The following is a 25972-nucleotide window of genomic DNA, read 5'->3' on the forward strand; positions in this document are numbered from 1 at the left end:
ACTTTCCTCATTCCTGAAGAAGGGCTTATGCCCGAAACGTAGATTCTCCTGTTCCTTGGATGCTGCCTGACCTGCTGCGCTTTTCCAGCAACACATTTTCAGCTACTAATCACAAAGAGCAGGAATTGTTCCTGTTCCTCAACAATGCTCCCATTTTTCAAATTGAGTACCCAAATGCAATTCCACATTGGGAATGCTATGATTAAAGCAGTTTCATTTTCAACAAATGCAGTCAGATTGCATAAAACAGAGAAAATAGGTGCTGGAGTAGGCCATTCAGCTCTTTGAGCCTGCACCACCGCTCAATATGATCATGGCTAATCATGCAATTTCAGTATCCCACTCCCATTTTCTCTCCATACTCCTTGATCCCTTTGACTACAAGGGTCATGTCCAGCTCCCTCATAAATGTATCTAATGAACAGGCCCCAATAGCTTTCTATAGTTGAGAATTCCACAGGCTCACAACTGAGTGAAGAAATTCTTCCTCATCCTAGTCCCCAATAGTTTATCCCTTATTCTTATGCTGTGACTCCCTAGTTCTGGACTTCCCCATCAAGAGGAACATTCTCCCTGCATCTAGCGTGCCCAGTCCAATCAGGGTATTGTTTCTGTGAGATCTCACCGATCACCTGCCCCACCAAAATTCTTCTAAATTTTAGTAAGTATAAGCTCAGTCGATCCAGTCTGTCTTGCATCAGGCCTGCCATCCTGGGAATCAGTCTGGTGAGCCTTCGCTGGACTCCCTCAATGGTAAGAATTTCTTTCCCTGTGACTAGGACACCAAAACTGCACACAATACTCGAGCTGTGGCCTCAACCAAGCCTTGTGTAACTGCAACAAGGTGATCTTGAAATTCGGATTGTGAAATGCGATTACTTTTTGTATGAAATGGTACATTGAAGGGAGCAGGGAGGGCTATGTTTATTGCAAATGGAAAGGATTAGATTATTGTCCAGGGAGTGGAAAGGATAAAACTTGATAGAGGTGCAGGTTCTTTTGTTTCTCAGAATTTGAGATCCGTGTAATGGACTGGGGTTGCCTTATCTGATCCTCTATGATTCTGCATTTGCACATTCCTAAATCTGCTGTGTATATCATTGTCTTCAGTTGATGCTGCAATCCAAACAAAACTTCTGTTATTGGTGAAGGAGGTTTACAGGCTGTTCTGCAGTTGGAAACTTGTAAGCACCTGACAATCTGCAAACTAATACATCAGCTTCAACTCAACACTGTGGCCTCACCTGGTACATTTCAGACCAGAGGCACTTTTTAAGATTGTTGAAGTTGGCCTGTTTTAATGTTGGATTTAGCAGCTGAATAATATATTTGTGACTTTTTATGGTCTATACTGCTTTTGTTTGAAATCAGCATAATATCAGCTGAACCTTCAGCACTGTCGCAGATACTCACTGCACATCTAAATGCTATAAACTAAGCAGCTCTTGATGCTTAATTTAGGCTTCAAAAAACTTCTTGCTTTATAAGCTTTCTGAATACATGTCTAAACTCTGGACTATGTGTCTGAAAGCTGGCACAGCTAAATTTTTCTTTAACGTGTTAGTGGTGAATGAACTACAATGCATATGCATCAATCTTTATTTAAGTAATGTTCAGCTTCTCTATTCTTGCCAAAGTGCATAACCTCACATTTTCCCACATTATATTCCACCTGTCAAGCTTTCTTACCCACTTGCTTAAACTGTTTATATCCCTCTGCAGACTCCGTGTCATCCTCACTGCTTGACTTCCCACCTAATTCATTTTCCACATCCACATTATTCTCACTCCCTGTAAATAATTGTGGCTCCAACTCTATCTCTGTGGCATTCCACTAGTTACATGCTGCTAGTTACACCTTGAAAGCGTTCCCGTTATCCAATTCCTCCTTCTGAGTTTACCAATCGTCTGTCAAAGCTAATATGCTATCTCCAGCTCCAAGGAGAAAGTGAGGTCTGCAGATGCTATCTCCAACTCCAAGCCTTACATGTGGTACCTTTTTATCAGATGCCTTTTGGGAAATTCAAAAATAGTATACCTCCTTTTTACTCAAAGAATTCTAATAAATTTGTTGGGCATAATTTCCCCTTCATAAAGCCATGCTGACTCTGGTTATATTATGTATCTAAATGCTCTGCTGTTATACTCTTTTTGCATTAGAATAACATTTTAACAACAGACTCTATGCTAACTGTTTATAACTACATTTTTTTGAAAAAGATGTTGTATTGGCAGTTTTCCAGTCCTCTGAGACTTCACGCAAATCTGAGGATTCTTGGAAGATTGCTGCACTATCTTTACAGCTAATTTTAATATCTGAGGATGCATTCCATCAGATTGTAGGGAAGTTTCCACAGCACTTACTCTCTCGTGATAGTTATTAGTATTTATTTATTTCTTCCCCTATTTGCCCCTTGATTATTTAATATTTTTCAGATGCTATGTTTAATTCTTCTGTCATTTCCTGCTTCCCCATTATTATTGCCCTAGCCTCATTCTCGAAGGGGCCTGTCTTCCCTTTGGCCCCCTCTTCCATTATATTTGATGATGTTCTTGCTGTACGTTTTGATATTACTTGCTAATTTACCATCAGAATTTAATTTCTCATATCATTAGGTTTTAGTCACCTTTTTGTTTTTAAAACTTTCTCAGCCCTCTGGGTTACTACTGATTTTTGCCATATTGTATATTTTTTATTTCCATTGGATGCTATCCTTAACTTCCTGTTTAACCAAGTTTGGTTAATCTCCTTCCTCGAATCCTCCTCCCATAGTGGGATATATCTTTGTGGAGAGGCATTGGTATTTATTCTATGAATGATTATGTCCCAGTCCACTCCATGTAATTCTGCCCTCATTCCTTTTGTACTTGGCCATATTTATAGTTGCCACAGTTGTTTATGACCCAAATTTCTTCCCCTCAAACTGAATGCTAAATTCTACCAACTTATGGTTGGTGTTTCATAGATCTTACAATCAGATCATTTGTTTAACTTGCCTTATTGCACATTACCAAATCCAAAATAGTCTGATTCCCGATTTGAATCCACAGCACATTGTGCTAGGAGCCTGCCCCAAGTGAACATTATAAATTCTTTCTCATGGTTACCTCTGCCAATTTGATCATTTCAACCCAAATGAAGATTAATGTCAGTTATGATGCTGCCTTTTATATGTGTCCTTATTCCCTCAGATTTTGTTCTCTGCCTACTGTTTTAGGGCCTGTAGACCACTATTTCCTCTTATGTTATCCTCATCCATGCGAATTCTACATCTTCTGATCAGAGATTATTTCTTGCATATTTCATGTTGTATTAAGTGTTATCTTATCACACTTTCCGTTTGTTTGTCCTTTTGAAAAGGTGCGTAACCTTAACTGTTTTGTTCACAGCTTTGATCACGTTGAAAACGTCTGTTGAATCTTGTATTATTTTGGTGAAGTTGTAGTTATTGAGTTTGTTTTTGGACGGCTTGTCACTACAAGACCTAGTGAGTTGTTTTGCCATATCTTAACCAAACAGGCTGCACCGTGATGATGTCACTTGCTTCTGATTTTCTTGTCCTACCACACGATGTTCCAGCACCAAATTGCCACTCGGCAAATATCCTAGAATGCACTGGTATCCCTTGCACCCATGCTGTTGTGCACCTAGGCAAACACTGTCAGTGCAGGGCTACCCTGCATGATTCTTAACCTTTGTCACAGAAATGGCCAATCGGGAAATGGTCAACCCACTTTTCAGGCAGGGTCCTAGAGGCACTGCTGGTTCAGGTTGTGAAGAGACAGAACCCGGAGTGGTGGTTATGCTGGCATGATCAGAGGTTGCCATCAGGGTTAAAACAAGAGGAATGCCCAGCACTTGTATGAAGAAGGGCAATGTCCTTCACCATTCTGCCTGATAAGGTCCCCTAATTTCTGTCTGATACATCTTTCTCTCCCACCACTGCACCTACTCCTTATGAAGGCTCATGCTCTACCCACCCATTAGCTGTATTCGCACTCTATCTCACCCTAAACCCTAGCACCACTACCCCAGTGTGCTGTCTTCGCAGCCTGTTCACTCACAAGGCAGTTTTCCACCAGGACAAAAAAGGAATAGTTAAGTTTGTTTTAATCCAGGTGGCAACCTTTGACCAGGCCAGCACTCTGTCACTAACCACCCCTATAAATCCTCCTTTTTCGCCAGATAGCCTGCAGTTGGGCAGAAAGACTCCATGCAGCAGTGTGCAGCTTGTAATTTGGCTCCTCTCCCATTTACAAGGACAAAGCTTGAGGTCTGAACAAGGTCTGGACTGGTATCAGAGGCTGCCCTGACCTGTCGGAGGGGCCATTTTGAGCAAAGGCTATCCATCTTGACTTGCTGTGAAAGCAAGGGAAGAGCCTGAAAGTGCTATCTGGCCCAGTCCATGAGTTGTGTGAATGTCTGTGTATAGAGTTTCCTTGGAAGCATTACAGCCCTAGTTGCTGGTGCAGCATTGAAGTGCGGAGGTGTCCTGTAAGTGGGTTGCAATGGGTGTTGATCACACATGGCCATTGCCCATGAAGCATGCCATGAGGTGTTGGCATCTGGTTTCAATGTGGAAGTCATTCAGAGCATATGCTAAGTTGAGATGTCAGGTGCTCTGTCTAGTTTGCATATCTTGTTTTCCCAATGTCTGCTGTTTGGTTGGGAGTCTGAATATTAATAAGGCATGTTGTGGCATTATCAAGGTGTTTGTCAAGCATGGGCACCTGTGTGCATCTTGCCTGTGCCTTATGCAGATCTCGCCACCTCACTTGTGAAAAGCATATGGTGGGGCACAATAATCTCTGTTGAGGTGTGCCTTGCTGGAATTGTTAACTGATTCTGCTGCACATCCTGCCATGGGCTCAGGCACTCAAATCCTATAGGATTGTGTCCATGTCTCTAATGGCTATAAAATCTCGCACGTTAAATTATTTCGTTTTATATTTAAAATGCCATGTGCATTTAAGTGAAGAGCCAATAATGTTGCCGTTCTATACCATTTTGTCCTCTTTTTGCCCTATATGCTGTTGCTTTTCTATGTTTGTACACTCTGTCGCTTCCTGTCTTACTCTGGGTATGGTTATTCAAATAGCTGTCGAGAATGTAGTCCAGGAAAAGCATAGCAAGTAAGGCGGCATTCGAGGAGGAGAAGAATCGAAGTTTTGGCCATAAGCCCTTCATCAGGAAACATCGATTCCCCTGCTCCTCTGATGCTGCCAGGCCTGCTATGGTTTTCCAGCATCACTCTAATCTTGACTCTGATCTCAGCATCTGCAGTCCTCACTTTCACCTTTTTTGGGGCCAGTTCCCAGCAAGGCTCACATGAAGCCTGATCCAGTGGAGCTACTCCCTCCTAGCTCAGTCCTGGTGCCAGTGTCCCATGAACTGAAACACATTTCCTCCACATCAAATCCTAGTGTTTATGATGATCGAATGATCGTTGTTGTACACTGAACGAGACCTCCAGAAATTGAGTTTCTGTCAAACTCCAGGTGGCCAATGTGGTGGTTGTTAACCATGTTGCTAATTACCTTAGCCCCATTGTTCTGTTTGCAGTCTCGCGTCTATCGTTTTACAATGCTTTGACAAAGCTTAGTCACTTGGCACAAATTTAGGACACTGTGTACCTCAACAGAAAAGAATGGGGTAACTTCTCCATTTGACTCTTTACATTCTCATGCAACTGTGGGAATAAACAAGTTAACCATACTCTATTATTTCCAACCATGATACAGATTTGTGAACTGCTTGTGAAAAGAAAGCCGCTTTGATTAGGTGAGACTAAACCAAACTTAAATCGTATAAATGTGTGTATATAAGGGAATATGTTGCAGAAGGAAGTTCCAAGGGGCCATAACAGATTGAGTTGGCAAAAGTGGCAAGAGCAGCTCAATGAGGTGGATATGATCATTCCCTCTGGGGGCACGAAAGGTAGATCAGAATATTTTGTGCCTGGGGAGAGACTGAATGTTGTGGAGCAAATGGGTTTGTGTGAGCAGGTACTGAAAGGAAATCGTTGGAACTCAAAAGTGATGCTTCACTAATACAGAACTTTGATCAAATACTTTTGAAGTAAAACAAAAAGCTGTGCATGCTGGAGACCTGATTGCTGGAGAAACTCAGCAGGTCTGGCAGCATCTGTGGGAAGAAAGCAAAGTTACATTTCAATTTGGTGACTCTTAATCAGAACTGCATTCTGCTTTGAGCACCTCATAAAGAAATTGGACCTTCTAGGATGAGGAGCAGTCTGACACTAGGAATTGAAGGGATGAACTAAGTCAGTTTTTTTTAAAACTTTTTTAAAAAATTCTTTTTCACTTGTTATTGAAATGTGTTTCCTTAGAATAATGAGTTGAATAATGAACTACTTTCTCTGGGGAATCTAGAACAAGCGAGTATCATAAATTTGAGTTAAAAAACTCAACACCAGGTTATAGTCCAACAGGTTTATATGGAAACACTAGCTTTCAAAGGCTAGTGTTTCCATATAAACCTGTTGGACTATAACCTGGTGTTGTGATTTTTAACTTTTGTCCACCCCAGTCCAACATCAACACCTCCAAGTCATTAAAATAGAGCAAAGCCACTAGTATTCAGCAATAAAGTTGCACTCCTTTTCAGAAAAAAATGTAGTTAAAGTTTATAAATCTTTCTTTCCCTGTCCTCATTGCTGTGAATGCTAAATTTGCAAAATTGAAATTGATTGATGATTGGGACAAGTATGCGGATGTACTTACTAGAGAAGGTGTAAAACCTGCCCTCCCCTTGGGAAATAAGGCAGGACAGGTACCCTAGATATCAGTGAGAGAGCACTTTGGGGCCATAATTCTATTAGTTTTAAAATAGTGATGGAAAAGGATAGACCAGATCTAAAAGTTGAAGTTCTAAATTGAAGGTTGGCCAATTTTAATGGTATTAGGCAAGAACTTTCAAAAGATGATTGTGTGTAGATACTTGCAGGCAAAGTGACGGCTGGAAAATGGGAAGCCTTCAGAAATGAGATAACGAGAGTCCAGAGAAAGTATATTCCTGTTAGGGTGAAAGGAATGGCGGGTAAGTGTAAGCTGGATGACAAGAGAAATTGAAGGTTTGGTTAAGGAAAAGGAGGAAACATATATGTCAGGTATAGACAGGATAGATAGAGTTCATCCTTTAGAGTATAAAGGCAGTGGGAGTATACTTAAGAGGGAAATATGGAGGACATGAGAGAGCTTTGGCAAATAGGGTTAAGGAGAATCCAAAGGGTTTTCACAAATACATTTAAGGACAAAAGAGTAACTAAGGAGAGAATAGGGTCAGTAAGATCAGTAAGGTGCCCTTTGTGTGGAGCCACAGGAGATGGGGGAGATACTGAATGAATATTTCACATCAGTGTCTACTGTGTAGAAGGACATGGAAGGACATCTTGAAAAATGTCCATATTACAGAGGAGGAAGTGCTAGATATCTTGAAATGCATAAAGGTGGATAAATCCCCAGGATCTGATCAGGTGTACCCTAGAACACTGGGAAGTTAAGGAAGCGATTGTTGGACCCCTTGCTGAGATACTTGTATCATTGATAGTCACAGGTGAGGTGCTTGAAGACTGGAGGTTGGCTAACGTGTTGCCACTATTTAAAAAAGGTGGTCACAGCAAGCCAGGGAACTATCGACCAGTGAGCCTGATGTCGGTGGTAGGCATGTTGTTGGAGGGAATCCTGAGGGACAGGATGTACACGCATTTGGAAAGGCAAGGACTGATTAGGGATAGTCAACATGGCTTTGTTCATGGAAAATCATGTCTCATAAACTTGATTGAGCTTTTTGAAGAAGTAACAAAGAAGATTGATGAAGGCAGAGCGGTAGACGTGATCTATATGAACTTCAGTAAGGCGTTCGACAAGGTTCCCCATGGGAGACTGGTTAGCAAGGTTAGATCTCACTGAATACAGGGAGAACTAGCCATTTGGATTCAGAACTGGCTCAAAGATAGAAGACAGAGGATGGTGGTGGAGGGTTGTTTTTCAGACTGGAGGCCTGTGACCAGTGGAGTGCCACAAGGATCGGTGCTGGGTCCACTACTTTTTGTCATTTATATAAATGATTTGGATGTGAGCATAAGAGGTAGAGTTGGTAAATTTGCAGATTACACCAGAATTGGAGGTGTAGTGGACGGTGAAGAAGGTAACCTCAGATTACAATGGGATCAAATGAGCTAATGGGCTGATGAGTGGCAGATGGAGTATAATTTAGATAAATGCAAGGTGCTGCACTTTGGGAAAGCAAATCTTAGCAGGACTTATACACTAAATGGTAAGATCCTACGGAGTGTTGCTAAACAAAGAGTGCAGGTTCATAGCTCCTTGAAAGTGGAGTCGCAAGTACATAGGATAGTGAAGAAGTCATTTGGTATACTCTCCTTTATTGGTCAGAGTATTGAGTACAGGAGTTAGGAGGTCATGTTGCAGCTGTACAGGACATTGGTTAGTCCACTGTTGGAATATTGCGTGCGATTCTGGTCTCCTTCCTATCGGAAAGATGTTGTGAAACTTGAAAGGATTCAGAAAAGATTTACAAGATGTTGCCAGGGTTGGAGGATTTGAACTATAGGGAGAGGGTGAATAGGCTAGGGCTGTTTTCCCTGGAGCGTCGGAGGCTGAGGGGTGACCTTATACAGGCTTATAAAATCATGAGCGTCATGGATAGAATAAATCAACAGTATTTTCCCTGGGGTGGGGAGTCCAGAACTAGAGGCATAGGTTTAGGGTGAGAGGGGGAAAAGATATAAAAGGGACCTATGGGGCAACTTTTTAATGCAGAGGGTGGTGCGTGTATGGAATGAGCTGCCAGAGGAAGTGGTGGAGGTTAGTATAATTGCAACATTTTAAAAGGCATCTGGATGGGTATATGAATAAGAAGGGTTTGCAGGGGTATGGGCCAGGTGCTGGCAATTGGGACTAGATTGGGTTGGGATATCTGGTCAGCATGGACAAGTTAGACCGAAGGGTCTGTTTCCGTGCTGTATATCTCTGACTCTATGACTCTAAGTGCCAACTGATAACTGCAACAAAACTAACCTAACACATTGGATTGAGGTGCTGATTCTCCATGTCTTCTCAAATGGCAGAATAACCTTGAAGGGCTGAATGGCTTGACCCTGTTGATTTTGTTGTTTGGGCAGCTGTAGTATAGTCTCAAGGGATGACTCATGTTGAAAATAATAGTCTTCTGGAGGGGACTATTGCAGGAGAGGATTGCATCCTATAGTCTTGGAGTCACTGGGGAGTAGAATGAAACTCCAGAAATGATGGGCCTCTGAGAAGTTGAGCATGTATTAAAATGTAGATGTCTGTGAGTAAATAGCAAAAACCTTGTTTTTTGGTGTAATTGGAATATACAATTTCTAGGTTTTTTTTCCATAAACAATCCCATTTAGAACACTGATCTAAATGTCTGCCCACGTGAGGGATTGAAAGCCACCTCTGCCTCCTGCCTATACACTTGCACAAGCTCTATCCACTTGCAAAGAAATTGCCTTGAATTCAGTTTTAATTGCATTAGATTTGCAATTCTGTAGGAAGGTTGACTGATGTGGGAAATGTGGATAATGACAAGTAATGGAGATTGTTAGAGGGGATCTTGCTGGGCTGGACCTGACCTGACCAGAGACTGAATTCTTACATTGTGACTGGCCTAGAACCCCCTCATTTCCCAGCACGAATCCTTTGTGTTGATAAGCACATCACTCTCAAAAAAAAATCTAATTTTAAAAATATAAGTCCCTGCAGTAGTGACATTCTTGGGGGTGGAGTACAAGTACACTTGGGGCCAGCCCTCTAAAGACAAATGATAAAGTTCCAACAGAGTAAGAACAAAGGTTTCTCTTCACTATAATTACTCTGAGCAGTCATTCACTGTTCCTCTATAGCTGTAACTAATTCAAAAATTACTCAACATTTCCCTACAAAAATGCATAACTCGAGAAGCTGCGTAAACAATGAGAAATCTGTTTTGGTAAGTTGACGTACAACACTTGGGGAAAATCCTAAACCCTATTTTTAGACTGACTTCTGGAGCTGCTCCAACATAGTTGCTTCATGTACCAGACAGACTCATTTGGAGCCGTCCTGTTTACACTGTAATTCACAGTAGGGAAAGTCAGAATATTTCCAGTGTTTGATTTGTGCTCCACGTGTGTATCTGTCCCCTTGGAAAAAGACACATGCGCTTAAAATTGCAGAAAAACCAGCTCCCTTAATTATTCTAACTGTATTTACACCTAAATATATTAAAAAATAAGTAGGAGTAGTTCATTTGCCACCACATTATTTAATACGATTGGTTATAATCCTTTTTATCAACTCTCTCTTTTCTCACCTTAACCCCATAAGACCAATAATTTTTCACTTCGGATTTGAGTGGACTCAATAAGTGAGCTTTCAAGGCTCTCTGGAGTAGAGGATTCCAAACATTTTAATGTTTTTGTTTAACATTATGCCATTTTTAACTTGATATATCTACTTTGAATCCATTTTCTTCCTTTGGCTGATCTAATGAAAGTTCTCGTAAGAATGCACAGTTTCCCATCTCTTTTCCAATCCCCAAAAGAAATGCTGGTGGCAACATGTTTTGTCCATCCATAATTAGCCATGCTCCATGAAGACCTGGAAGAGAGAGAAAGATAGTTGTTCTTTATAGGCACTGACCTATATCAAGCACCAGAAATCTCTCAGGCTATGTTGGGAGGGTCCGCAGGTTGGTCAGTAACCAGTTTGGCTGTGTCACAAATGCTTTTTCTGTAGGTGGCAAGACTGGGAGTAGGACTAGAACTAAGAATTTTTGAGGTAGGAGTGCAACATACAGATTATGACCTTCTATTTTCCTATATTTTAAAAAAAAACTGATAGTACACACTTCAGTATAGGGATCCCATCTCTTTTTTTTTGGTGCATGCACATCTATTTCATTTCATAGAATCATAAAATCCCTACAGTGTGAAAACAGCCCTTCGACCCAACAAGTCCACACTGACCTTCCAAAGAGTAACCCACCCAGACCCATTTCTCTACCCTCTTACTCTACATTTCCCCCTGACCACTGCAACTAATCTACACAGTGGGGCAACTTAGCATGGCCAATTCACCTAACCTTCACATCTTCGGATTCTGGGAGGAAACCCACGCACACACTGGGAAAATGAGCAAACCCTACACAAGCAGTCACTCAAGGCTGGAATCAAACTATGGTCCCTGGTGCTGTGAGACAGCAGTGTTAATCAAGGAGCTATCATGCCTCACCCATTGCTGTGCCATAAGTTAGCATTGTTTTTGTCACTAATTACTACATCTTGTGGTTCCTGACCTTCCCTATGTAGGGGTTTTATTTCCAGTAGCAAAGATCTACATTTGACAAAAGTAACATTGGTCAAGAATGCATTGCACATTGTTGTCTATAGAGGGTTTAAGCGAGCTATGTAAATATGGCTGTTACATGGTTTGTTATAATCTTTTAATGCCACTGCTTCTCTTCCTTTGATAGACATCAGAGCTATCTAGTGCTTTTTCTCATTGTTTTAATGTTTACCCACTGTCTTCCAATACTTGCATTCATCTAAATACTAAAACAAAGAAATTTGTGCTTTGCTAGCATCAAAATCTCTCCATGTAATCGCGTGGCGAAATGTTCATCGACTGGTTCCTTACAGATTTTGTTACACTGTCCTAGAGTGTGAAGTGAACTTTAAAACAAAACTGCTGGCAAAGGTTCTTTTGAAGATACATTACGAACTCTTTTATGTAAAGTAAAATTTCTCTTTCTGAAGATCACAAAAACCAAACCTGCTTTATAGATTTAACAGTCCCATACAGCGAATGAGGAAAAATGTGAAGTACACATTGCAGTGCTCTTGTAAATAGAAAGGGAAGTGCTAAATATTTAGTTTATCACATTTAAAAAGTGTAAAAAAAAAAAATTTTCTTGGTTTGATATTTCCACATGCTCCTAATAGCATTAAATCTGTAAAATAGGGTAAGTTGCAACTAGTTGAACTATTCATTTCTTTTGGGATCTTACCCCAAGAACTAAACATTGTGTATTTTTTCCCCAGTGCTGTTATTCATTTTCATGTGAGGAGGCTGCTAAAAGAGAAATGAAAAGAATGGATGTAATTTTTTTTTTCTGTTAGTGACTGGCGTGTTTCAGTGGGGAATTTTTGTTACTTCTGAAATTACCACATATACAGTTGGTTACACATTGAATTTTAACTAGTTGTACTCTTGTGTTGTCTAAGTGAAGCACAAATAAGGTATATGGATGCTGTTTAGTTGGAGATGGTGTTTTCATGTACAACTCAAATTATATAGGAACACTTCTCGACACAGCCTGTCTTGAATACAACAGTGAGAAGAACGTGGTCATGTGGATAACATCTGTACCTGCGTGCACTTGCATTTTTAACTCTTAAGAGCCATGATCCCATAGCTGTTCACAAACATGACTTCTCATATTTTCCTTCCTGTCCTTTTAGAAGTTTCCTTTTACTAATTGTCAAATGATTATCCTGTTGTGTGTAATCTGTGTCTTGGCAAAACTAATACACTTAGATCTCCAAATAATGTTATTTTAATTTACTTTAAGTATTTTGTTTTTTAATGACTTTATCTCGTTTTTCAGTATCGGTCATTTGTTCCATCCTTTCTCTATTAGGAAGATGTGCCTAATTAGCCCTTTTTTCTTGTGCCCGTTTTAAAGAAGAAACTTACTTGCTTTTATTTTAAATGTAAATAGATTCTGCTTCTGTCACCTTTTCTGGTAGGGTAGGTGTTCCATGCCATTTACTCCCAAATGTTATCATTTTTTATTTGGTGATTATCTTAAGTTGGTGGCCTTTGTTATTGACCTGCCAATAAGCAGAAATAATATTTACATTGGCAAAATTTTCAGTCATTGTTCATAAAGTTGGATTTCTAAAAGCTGACGAGATTGTAACTGCTGCTTAACCACTTAGTTCATAGATTAGATTACATTACAGTGTGGAAACAGGCTCTTCGGCCCAACAAGTCCACACCGCCCCGCCGAAGCGCAACCCACCCATACCCCTATATACATTTTACCCTTAACCTAACACAACGGGCAATTTAGCATGGCCAATTCACCTGACCTGCACATCTTTGGCTGTGGGAGGAAACCGGAGCACCCGGAGGAAACCCACGCAGACACGGGGAGAACGTGCAAACTCCACACAGTCAGTCGCCTGAGGCGGGAAGTGAACCCGGGTCTCCGGCGCTGTGAGGCAGCAGTGCTAACCACTGTGCCACCGTGCCGCCCATTACCTTGTTGCCATTACACTTGGTTGCCCTGCTTCTAAAATTTTTGTCCCATTTTGTTTTTTTAACAGCTTTATCATCATGTCTGCCATTTGAAAAGAGTTGCATGTTGAAATTCTTGATTCTGCACTCTACTATTTTTAAGTTGTCACTATCCATGTATATAAATATTATTCTTTCATGATGTACACTTTTATTTGATATCCACCTGAAGCCTTATAGTTTTCTGCACTTTATTTTAGTGAATACATAGTTAAATTAGAATTAAATATACCACTGAGCTAGAACCATAATATTTGAGTTTTACTTGAGGAAAACTAGAAACTATTGCAATTAACTCTGAAAATGGACTTGGTGCCAACTGGTGTTAATAGTGAATACAGTGCGTCCTCTTAACACTTTGCCATGCAAATGTTGTTTCTGGGAGTTTACCAAGGGCCAGCCTTTATTAATAAATTTTAAGACTAAGAAATGTTCATTTTTATTTAAAATCCACAGGAGGTTATGCAGTTCCATTCACTCATTGCTATCGAGCAACAAATAATTCCAGCTAATGAACAGTTATTTGTATTAAGCAAACAAGTTCTAAAGAAATTATCATCCAGACATTTAATAATCTGTCAATATATTAAGGCCATTACAGTGGTGAAACTGCGCAAACAGTGATCTGATATGATTTGAATTTTAAAAAAATACTGTCGTGTAATTTTCCAACTTCATAGCAACAATATTTTAGATCTAACCACAACTAAGCCCCAAATTGTTCCATGCTTCCACACTGTGAATATACAGTATCTAATTTATATGCAAGTCTGAGTTTTCTGAAATTCCAATGAAATTATTACAGTATAAAAGTATTGGCTTTCTAAATATCAAATGAGATCATGTAACTGCTTTAATACAGTTAGGAATTTCTGGCATGCTGTTATATCTGTGAACTTTGTTCCCTGCAAATTAACTGCTTAAGATGAAGCCCAACAAGCTGCTCCCTCCTTTTTCCCATTACCTTATCATCACCCTTTCTACTTGATCGCTCATGTGTTTCCATTTGAACCATTTTCACTCTGTTTTAAAAGCCTTTCATTTTCTGTATATAGTTTAAGTGGAAAAGTTGATTATCCCCCTCTCTCTTTCCCCCCCAAATATCCTAATTACTGTTAGTGCCTTTTTGTCTCTTTAAGCACTAAATAAGTTGTGTCCAATATTTTCTCCTAAAACAATCACTTGCCTCCATGCAGGTAAGATAGATTAGTCAGTTAAACATTGGAAACTGTGTTGCATGTAACAGCCATGTCTTGTGCATCAAAGTGTTTTTGATGCATCAGTATAATTTATGTTTATAATTATGGAATGCAGATATGTTTGTAGTGTAAAAAGAATCAAGCCTCATTTTGTTAAAGTATTTTCATAAATAACTTTTGAAGCTGTTAACTCTATCTCAGTTTGCAATATTTATAGTAAATTGTAAACAAGTATATGCATGGGATTTATTGATCTATTTGCATTGAAGCTTCCACCTGTATTGGGTAATTTGCATTGTGCTTATAAAAAGGTTTGCTATAAACTGAAAAGCATTCAGCATTTAACTGATCAATGGAAATCTGTCCAATGACTCCATTTCTAAAAGCTGTCTTTTAAGTTGGTGCCGCATTTTTGAAAGTCTCCTCTTCTTCCCTGGCTTTTCTCCCACAGGTGAAGCGGGAGCCAGGTGAAAATGGAGCCAGTCTCACAGATCAGGAGCTCGTTTCTATGTCCGTTCGAGAATTGAACCAACATCTGCGGGGCCTAACTAAAGAAGACATCATCCGGCTGAAGCAGCGCCGCAGAACGCTCAAGAACCGTGGCTACGCTGCCAGCTGCCGTGTCAAGAGGGTAACTCAGAAGGAGGAATTGGAGAAGCAGAAAGCAGAACTTCAGCAAGAGGTAGAGAAGCTGGCATCTGAGAATGCCAGCATGAAATTAGAGCTGGATGCCCTGAGATCCAAGTATGAGGCCTTGCAGAGCTTCGCCAGGACCGTAGCCAGAGGACCCGTCATGCCGGTTAGAGGTCCTATCACTTCTGCCATTGGGCCCATTATGCCGGGCAAAGTGGCTACCACCAGTGTCATCACAATAGTCAAATCCAAAACCGATGCAAGATCTTAGTACATACTGCTGTAGACACAGGCCAGAGACAAACTAGTTCTTCGTAACACTGGTCAATTCATGGAGTTAAACACAAATGTTTGAATAAATAACCTACCCGCCATCCTTCACCAACCCCCCCCCCCCCACACAAAAGAAATACAGGCAAGTTTTTCCACGTGATCACCAGACTGCGGCAGATTGGCGAATTAGCAAAGCACTAGTTACAAGATCAACCTCATTCTTTCGTAGAGTCCAAACTCTCATTTGGTCATGTTATGTTCAGGCTTTTAATTTAGTCCATCTCTAGCACACTTCCTGTAGACCTCTTGCAGTTTTAACTGAACTGAGTAATATCCAAAATGAAAAGGAAGTCATTCTTTTATTTCAACATCAAAATTCTTACTGAGTTCCCTAGCGCAGCCACAGTGAATAAAATGGAGGCCTTCATTAACTTGGAAGATCTTGCCACTTGAAAATATTTCACACAGACCAATCCATGGTAGCTCTACAGCCACCTTAAAGGACAAGCTTGTTGATTTGTTTTTCTTTGCTGAAATTTGAGCAAACTTTGCAAAAATAAAAATCTACGTTTGGATGAAGACAATGTGACATGTTTAAGCAAATCCCAGTATTGTAAATTACTTTTATCAATTAGATTATAAATGGACTCTGAGTACAATTCTTTTTAATTGGAAGCTTTTATTTTTGATCTGAAATCTTGTGGCTAACTTTGTGCATTGACCAGTGAACAGCTTCTCATATTCATGCACATCTGAACACGGTGTACCGTATCACCATGGAGTAAGGTAGTTCAAATGACCTGTTCATATGGTTAAGTATTCCTTTCTATTCATATACTACTGGGTATTTCTTGGAAAAATTTATAGCACAAATTAGAAATATTGATTTTAATTTGTACACTTAAAAAAAGGTTAATCATTGGAAGACAATGCACAACATTTAAAAACGTGCAGAGATGGGAGGAGGCAGAATTAATAGCACCCTTTGTAACACTATCTAAGCTGTTACAGAAACCCTGCCATCTGCTTGTCACTATCCAACGAAGGCAGCGGAATGTCAGCATGACTGTATAATTAGCTTTTGATTATTCAAAATGTGCAGTCTTCATAACAAAGCTCAATTCTTTATGGCTTTGGATTCTTCAAGATAAACCGCTTCTGATGATCCTATCTCTTTGTGAATCTTCTATTTATGGTTTATTCATTTATGTCATGTATAAATGTTGAATATTTTACAAACAGAACTTCAAGTTTACAAATTTAATGAAATCTTTTCCATAACATGGTGTTTAAACGTATGAATTCAACAGTTGTATAATATTTGAAAGTCATGGAGAATGTTTAGATTTCCATTGATATTTAAGTGGTTAAAGAAAAGTATGATATAAGCACCAGAAGAGTGAACACTATTTCAGCAAAAACCTTGTTAGCTGTATGTTTTCTTTTGAAGAAAAGGTTTAATCCTCTTTGACTTTCATAAGTCAGAAATTAAGAGTTGGCTGATTTATTTCATTTCATTCCTGCTGACTAGAACTAGCTGCTGTTCCACCGATCATCCCCAGTTCTCTCTCCTCAGTCAAACAAAAAATTGAAATGACTGTACTAAACCTTTACAGATATTTGAAATTGCTTCTTAAAAAAGCAAGTGTGAGTAGAAGGGGCTGATTAACCATATGAATGAAAATTTATTCAGAGAATCTTTGATAGTAAAAGTTCCTCTTTAGTGTATGTATACAAAGTATCTTTGTCAACATGTAAGGGTATTCGAGTTTAATTTTTATAAGTACACAGATTATCATACAATATTTATATACAAAAAAACACAAAAAAATGTTTAATAGCTTTTACAGATGTTTCTAGAGTGGCTTATTGAAATCAATAGCTTTCTAGTGAATCAGCGTGTTAAGTGGATCCGGGGTGACGTAACTGTGATGTGTTAATATGCAGTTTAGTGTTCTTTTACAGTTGTTTCATTCTGTATTTATTTGTGTGTGAACACAATGGGGGTTTATGTTGTGTGCATTTTTTTTGTATTTCCTCTTCCACACTTGCTGCACATGTGAATTTTACAAAAAAATGCAACAAACTTCAAGGTGGTGTGTGAACCTCAAGTTCAGTTTGATCAGCAGTCTCTTCTGAAATACTTTTGGTCCGCCTTAACCAAACCAGGAATACTAAACTATTGCACAGCATCTAATGTTAACTATTTGAGACCTATATCCACGCTGCAGTTATTTTAATATGTGGGATAAGCCTTTAATTCGTTGAACTTTTGTTGGCTTGTGTACCATCGTCATCTCCAAGATCCCCTTGTATCTTTGAACTTTGTATTGATTTGTACACATTTACAGCCAACACAAACTAAGAGATTTGTTCTTTGTTTGTATTGAAGTAGAATATATATTACAGATTTGGAAATGCAAAATATATTCAATGTCTAATGTAATTTTATGTTGAATGTGTAATTGAAGGTGCTGTTCAATTGTTGAGCTGTTATTGGAGTTGCTGATTGTTCACTGTTAACCCAATGTTTGGTCTGAAATACAAATCTATTTGGCTAAACTGCATATATGACTTTGTTTCTCGCACACCTCTATCTAATTGTGATATAATACTTGTAGAAAATTGTGTTCTACACAGTTCTTTTCAGTAAGAATAAACTTATTTTTATTGTCAGAAACTATTTCTATCTGTGTGTAAAGGGCTGTGCAAAACCCTCAGCATCTCAACACAACCTGGCTTCGATCTACTCGACTACCTGCTGAGCATCGCTACCAAGAATTTCTGGATAGAATCCCAATCAACCCAATTTAAAGCAAAAAGGATTTGTAACTTATCCCATTACAATCTGTTAATTTGTACAAATCTTAAGATTTATTTAGGACTTTTGAATCTGATTATGTAACTATACATCAGTTTTTAAACTGCAGAACTATGTTATAAGGCTGCATAATATAGTTACAAAATATGTCCACAGACCATACTTTGTAGATGCCAGTTTGAGATGTTGAGTGTCTGGTGCTGACACCATGCCTGCCTTTGGCCAGCTTTAGTGCAATGTGTAGATGTTTTTAATAATGCATAAGTTGTGTTGTGATCAAATAATCACGAGGACACAGCAGCTTATCGCTAGAAATTTTGAAATTTGAGTGTAGTCTTCTAGCAATGAGCATATTGTTGAATGTGGAATTATACAGACAGGTATCAAATGAGATACTTTGGTTTTAATTGCTTTTAACACTAAGCTGATGCTGTGGTGAAAACAACTGATTCTGGAAGGCTTTTTTAAACATAACTTCCATTCTTAAAACACATGTCTATTGGTCAATCACAGTACAGTACTGATTTAAAGTTGGATTGAGACAAATATCAAATTTAATATAATTAAAATTGTATACCTAATGAATCTCTCCCTCCACTCTCCCACCCTTCACTTAGGGTGTGTTCATTCATGGTTGTAAATACCCCATTTGATTTTAAATTTATGAAAACTTGTTTCAAATCCATTTTGAGAATTAGATTTTAAACTAGATTTTTAAAACTATAATGTTTAACTGCATAATACCAGCAAGAGTTGGTTCCAAGTGAAAAACAACTTCTAAATTAGAAATTACATGCTATTTCAGCAATAGTCTTAAAAAGTCATGAACAGTAATTATACCAACATAGTGTTTAATGATATTTGAAACAGGAGTTTTATTTCAGAGAAAAGGAAATTGCACTAGAAATAGAGTTTCAGAGAGGTGGTGTTTACAAGTAGTCATCTCAACATTGTTAAACCTAGTCTATATATCTATCCTGATTGTCAGGAGAAAGGGGTTCTTGAGACGCAGGTTTTGAATGCCAATGAAGTTTTTTTTTGATTGTCAAGACCTTTTCAAAGAAGGTATTGTGTATCCAAACTGATCAATACATAGCAAGTAAGTGAGGGGAGAAAAGATCCCCTCCACCCCTTGAACATAACAAGAATGAGAAATAACTGAAGCCTTGTTCTGATTCCCATTCAGGCTCTGTGGTGTTTTATTTTTCTGTTCTTTTAATGCTGTCTGCCTGTGACGTTTATTTTGTGAATAGTCTAAGTGCTTGTTTTAGCAAGTGCTTTGTATGTGAGGTGTGTGGCGTACATGTGTACGGCTTGGTGACTGTTGTCAAGTGAGGTTCTTCAAATATGCAAGCAGCAATTGGTGTCCAGGACAACAGTGCTGGAATAGTACCCTACTGATAGCAAGGGTAACTACTTATTGTGCAAATAATGTGTTGATATAAGGGCTAAATAATCTTGTGTTACAAGAGTGTATGTGTGTGTATCTCTGTTTTTTGTTGTGTTTAAAGTTAGACTGGAGTTATACATGCCAATGGTCATTTTCATCCATTAACACAAATAACAAAATGGACATCACTATTGTATTTGAACCCTTAGACTCAAAGCCTACATGAAGCATATTTTTGACGTGGTGAGAAATAGTTTCTTGATATGTACGATGACTAAATGAGACTCAAAGTTCAGAAATCAGAAACCATGCTGCCTATTTGATTGGATGTTCACCTCTAGCCTGATGACACATTTTCACACCTGACTAGCTGATTACTAGTTTTGAGTTTTCCAACTTTACAGGCAAACCTTAAATCATGCTGCTCTTTGCATACAAGTCAAATTTAGGCTAAATTGGAGTATGCTACTGGATAAAGTGAAATATTTTCAATTGCCTTTTTTTCTGCATTTTATTGTAAATCAGATTCTAAACCAGGATCTATAATCCCTGTTTCGCTTCAGAGCGGTGCTCATCCTGTTTTGAAGTCAATCGGGCAGGTATTTTGTTTCACTGTTGTACTGTTGCCGGAGTGCTGCATCCAGCATTACATTTATTACGGACCTTTGACCGGACACTGGCAAATTTTCCAAAGCATTACTGCCCCCACTATTGGCAAGAGCATTACTGGGTGATTGCATGTCACTGGGAAGTTAAATGCAAGGAACGAGGAAAGAAATTGAAATATGGAAGCCAGGCACTTGTCAGTCCCTATATTTTGTTTTGATCACTTGAAATGACAACCTGTTTCTGGCAATCAATTGGGAAGTGAATATGCATTAGAGAAAAATGCTGTTATAGATTTTTGTGGCGGTGGAATCTAGCTGCATTATCTTAGTTTTTGACAATTGCTGGTTTTGATGCAGCTGATTGGTATATCACTGTATTTACAAAACATTGTACCAGATTTGGCTTATTTACATTATTTGCAAACCTAGGTACTGGATTGAACTTCATGCTTGTATAAATTTACTGCCCTTCCTTGCAATTTGTCTAATATTTGGAGCCCATTATGTTTTGAAAGATTTTGTGTTTACTGTAAAATAAAATGTTGTATGCTATCAATACAAAGTAGGTAATGGGATGTTAGCCTGAGTGCTTAACAGATCTCAATCTGTTTCTTTTGAAGTGTAAGGAAAAAGTTATTAGTCATCACTTCCCAGGAGCGTTGTAATCACACTATTGAGGATTGAAATGTTGAGGTACCAGCATTCAATCAATGTGGTGATGTGAAATTTGTGCAGTATTAGATGAATTCAAGGTAAAACTATTTTGACTAATGCTCTGTATCAAAATTCTGGCTCAAAGGGTGTAATGAATCACTGTTGTACTTTGTATAAAGAGTCCATTTAATAAGTATTTATTGCCTAAATTATTGTACTTTATGATCTGTAGATAAGTATGTATTCATAACCGCCATGAAAATTAACTATCCGTTTCCATTGGACACATCATTAATTTATTTCTGTATATACTGTATGTTTGTTGAGATACAGCTTACTTTATTTTGTATATGACCAATAAACACCTTTTAAAGTGATCTAGCCTAGTGTAATAAAAGATGTATCCTTTTATAATGTGAAACAATGCATGAACTAGTTTGGATGTGGACTTAATATCAGGTCTCATCAACCTGCCTTTAGGAAGTAATTTTTTTTAGTGAATGAAGTGAGTGATACTAACAATGTAACTCTTTAAGTTTATAATGTTTGCTGGCAGAATCTTTACTTAATCTCCCAAATTTTAGAACTTTTAAAAAAATCTTTTGATCAAAGCTTTAACTCTTTAGTCCAGGGCACTATGAAGCTATTTGTTATTTTTTTGAAAAAAAGGCAATTTAATTTTTTTTTTTTGGTCTTTTACCCTCAAGAAGCAAATCCAAATTCAAATTCAAGAATTTGACTAGAAATCTGGATGCATTTTGCTGTAAGCAATATGACTTAGTGGGTTGGGTTTTCATGGAATTGGGGAGATTCCACGAAGGTATGAAAATGATGGTTGGAAGTCAATTCCAGGATTCAGTATCCTTTTCTTGAATGTCCTAATTTTTGGTTAGTGGAGGTTAAGGATACAGGCTGGTTTGGGTTCTGAGCCTGCACTCTGCACTGCTGATCTGAGCAATACTCTTAGGACATGGGCATGACCTCATCCTCTGCAATTGTCATGGAGTGGAACAAGTTGTCCAAGGACTCTTGGTTCACAACATCTCTAGACGACATGAGGGTCTAGGAATTACTTTTTTTTTAAAAGTAAAGTCCAAAAAATCTTAACTATACCCTTCATTTCAGGCTATGGCACTTCCATGCTATTATGTACATAATACACTATTGTGTGTAGAACCAAATGAACCCTATCCTGATAATAGGATGTTATAAGTACAATTAAGTGATTCATAAAAATTGCTTTTATTACAGCCCAATACAAGTATTGATAATACAGATCCTTAAGTACTGGTAGCAGAAACTGCAAGTACTAGAACACATTTTTGCCAATTTCACAATGTTTATTTAAATGGACAGATCTTAAATGATTTCTGTTCAGTTAATGAACAATTAAATGGTAATTAATTAGTGAATTCTTACATTGCTAGGCAGTTCAGCTAATATCAACATTCGTGGACAGGACCAGGGTGCATCTCTGGGTTCCTCACTTGCTCTCGAAGCTCGCACTCTCAGCCTCCCTGGATACTCTCAGCATCCCTGCACTTTGACCCTTCAACCAGAGATAGACAGCAGGCAGTGCTGCTGTCTTGCCTTGCCATTTAGTGCAGACATGATGGCAAAGCCAGGCACTGAATTCCCCTTCTGCCCTGTCTGCGATAAATGTCAGCAAATATGTTGGGCAGTGGTGGACCATATGCTCATAAAGATGGTTTGGGTATATAGAGTGCCATTCTTCCAGCAGGCATCTGCTGAGTGGCACCTTGTCCTGGGAATGGCATGTGCTAGGGGATGGAAATTGGGTCGGTGATGCCATGGGTGGGTTAATGAGGCATGTTTTGGTAATGCATGGTGAGAAGACTCACAGTGACAAGCCCTCCAAAACAAAAACTTGATGGAACTTGGACTTGCCCACAGAATCCGATTCAGTGTCTCTGCCGGTTATCAGCAAGAGCAATTTGCCTGGTCCTACTTCCCCACCTTTCTGTGTAACCCTCCACTGCTTTTTTTTCTTGATAATTATCTAAATTTCATTTGCCAGTCATAAATAAATCTACCTCCAGGTTCTCAGGCAGTACATTCTAAGCCCTAACAACTCACTGCATGTCAGATATCTTCCTCATGTTGCTGTTGTTCCTTTTGTCATTATCATCATAAATCTGTGTCCTCGTTTCTCGACCTTTCCACCAATGCTGTCCATTTTGAATATTTCTGTCAAACATTATATGGGGAGTGCAGCACTAGTTTCTCGAGCAATCCATGTTAAGGAAGGCCAATGTCCCTGCTACCACCTTGTCAAACATTTCTATACCCTGTTTAAAGCCTTAATATTGTTTCTAATGTTGGTGCCCAGATTTCAGCCTGATACAATTGGTTCAGCTTTAATGGAAGTATTATAAATATTCAATACAACTATCATGCTTTTGTACTCTATAGCCCTATTTATAGAGCCTAGACCTCTGTGTTTTATTAAGTTTTTTTTTTCAGCCTATCCTGCCACCATCAGTGATCTGAATACATATAGCCTCTAGGTCCTCTTTGCCTGCATCCCCTAAAAAAAATTGTATCCTTTGTTATATACTGTCCCCTCATCCTTTTAGCTGAAATGTACTATTTTATACCCTCGCATTAAATTTTGTCTTCTGTGTGTATGCCACCAAACTGTGCCTGTGCTTGTTTCATCAGTCTTCTGCCTATTCACACTACTGGCAAGATTTGTTATCTGCATTGCTATCTGACCCTCCACCCGCAAGTCCATGTCATTAATATGGATTAAGAAAATCCATATTCCTAGTACTAGGCTGGGGAACCCAATACAATGTGTTTGTGGGATGTGGCTGTCATTCGCTTGGGCCAGCATTTATTGCCCATCCCAAGATGCTAAGGCCATTTCATAGGGCAGGTAAGAATCATTTGAATTTCTGTGGGTCTGAAGTTGCATGTCAGCTGGACCATGTAAGGATGATAGATCTCCTTCCCTGAAGGATATTAGTGAACACGATTGTTTTTTACAACGATCAGCAATGTTCACACGGTCACCATAGGGCTAGCTGTCTTCGATTCACACTGCACCATCTGTCATGGTGGGATATGAATCCATTTCCCCAGAGCATAGCCTGGATCATGGGATTGTTAAATCAGTGCTGCTATGCTATTCATCTGCTCTGTCTTCCAGTCTGCAATATATTTCACCATTACTCTCTGTTCCCTGTCACTTAGCCAACTTTACATCTTTGCCAGTACTGTACCTATTATTCTGCAGGTTTAATGGTAACTCACCAAATGTGCAACTGCAGTAAAAATGATTACACCTTTCTTACCTCATCCATAAACATAATCCAGTCAGTTGAACATAATTAGTCTTGAGCAAAGTTGTGTCGACTTTCCTTAATCCACATTGGTCCGAGTGACTGTTAACTTTGTCCTGAATTTTAGAACATGTGTAACAAAGTCAAAATTGGACAAAAACACTTGGTTTTTTTTAAAAATAGTGCAGCATTGATTTTGGAAACTTTATTTTTAGCATGCAGCTTGCCATTTTATCAGCTTCATAATGGGACTTGTATAAGTTTGAATCTTGTTGGGAAGGATGTTTACATAACAATGCTGGGCCTTGGTAATATGGCACTGTTCTGCTTCCTATCTAGGGTGGTGAAAGTGGGTGGAAAACTCAGGTGTTCCTTGGCTGCCGACCCATGCTTCCAACCCATGGGGAAGTGGGATCCAGTGGATCACAAGGCGAGAGAGAGATTGGATGTGTTCACAGATCAGTGAAAATCTCAGCTTTCCTTGTCTGAACTGTTACTAGAAATATAATGTCCACCCATCCAAGCACCACAAGGAAAGTTATTCTTTTCAAAACAAAAACTTGTAATAGGATCTTTTCACTTCCTGATCCTCTCCTCACCTGCATGAGCATGCTGGGGAAGGCAGGGTCAACTTAAGATCCCATTACAATCACCACCAGCTTCGGGAAGATTACACAGCTGCCCATCCTAAAGGTGAATTTAAAAGACATGATGTGCAGGACTTGATTGGCGGGGGGATGAAAAAAGACAGTCTTACTGTGCATGTGCCAATTACAGTTACAATCACTTCACTGTTCTGTAGTTCTTCTGAATTAACAGACAGTCACGATAATGTGCAGTTGATGAGGCCATAGTTATGGCAGTTACCTGCCAATAATATTGTGAACAATATTAAAACTCTTTCATCTTCATGTGGTGTTTGCTCTCAATCTCCTTTAACACTGATTTCATCACAGTAGATTTCAAGAAAATGAAGAACTCTGAGCAGATTTCACTGATGTCAGATTTGAGTGAGTGTTCTAAGTGAGCATGAAGAGATGCTAACGAAGATGTGTTAAAGATCACAATCCTTTCTACGCTATATTTTGCCTACATTAAAATAATATATCACATATGATTTCATCAAAATCTGTTAGAAACAGTCCATTCTTATACTAGAGTAAACAGATTATTCTGTTTATGTTCGTTATCGTTGCCACCAAGACATATACTTTAGTCACACATGGACATCAAAGCATTTGTTTGTATTCATTCATTGGATGTGAGCATTGCTGGCTGGGCCATATATTGTCAGCTTATTACCGACCTAGTTGCCCTGAAAAGTTAGTGGTGAGCTGCCTTCTTGAACTGCGGCAGTCTATTTGCTGAGTCAAACAACATGCTGTTAGAGAGGGAATTCCAGGATGTTGACTTAGTGACAATGCAGGAATGGTGATTATATTTCAAGTCAGGATGGTGAGTGGCTCAGAGGGGAACTAGCGGGTCATATGCATCTAAAGCCCTTATCCTTCTAGATGGAAGTAGATGTGTGTTTGGGTGGTGATGTCCAAGGAGCCTTCGTGAATTCCTGCAGGTCATTTTGTAGGTAGTAGCTGCAGTGTGCACTGTGCCTTGATAGTGGAGGGAGTGGAAAAAAAACTTTTCTAGTCAACCTGTTCAGAGATGTTATTACATACCTCTGGAACAAGTGGTACTTGAATTGGGTTCTCCTGGCTCAAAGGTAGGGATAGTATCAT

General features: G+C 39.0%; 1 protein-coding gene across 5 annotated transcripts in view; it reads left to right on the plus strand.

The window, feature by feature from the left end:
• Window positions 1-21308, plus strand: part of LOC122562191 (transcription factor MafG) — a 52676-nt gene extending 31368 nt beyond the window's left edge. For all 5 annotated transcript variants that reach the window (XM_043714850.2, XM_088000636.1, XM_088000635.1 and 2 more), the window contains one exon: window positions 15004-21308. In XM_043714850.2, coding sequence (XP_043570785.1) covers window positions 15004-15456 — 453 coding nt within the window. In that variant the 3' untranslated portion in view covers window positions 15457-21308. The remainder of the gene's footprint in view (window positions 1-15003) is intronic.
• Window positions 21309-25972: the final 4664 nt, after the last annotated feature.

The sequence above is a fragment of the Chiloscyllium plagiosum genome, unplaced genomic scaffold, assembly GCF_037043375.1.
Source record: "Chiloscyllium plagiosum isolate Xiang-an unplaced genomic scaffold, Cpla_swu_hap1 HiC_scaffold_25, whole genome shotgun sequence".
Taxonomy (NCBI): Eukaryota; Metazoa; Chordata; class Chondrichthyes; order Orectolobiformes; family Hemiscylliidae; genus Chiloscyllium; species Chiloscyllium plagiosum.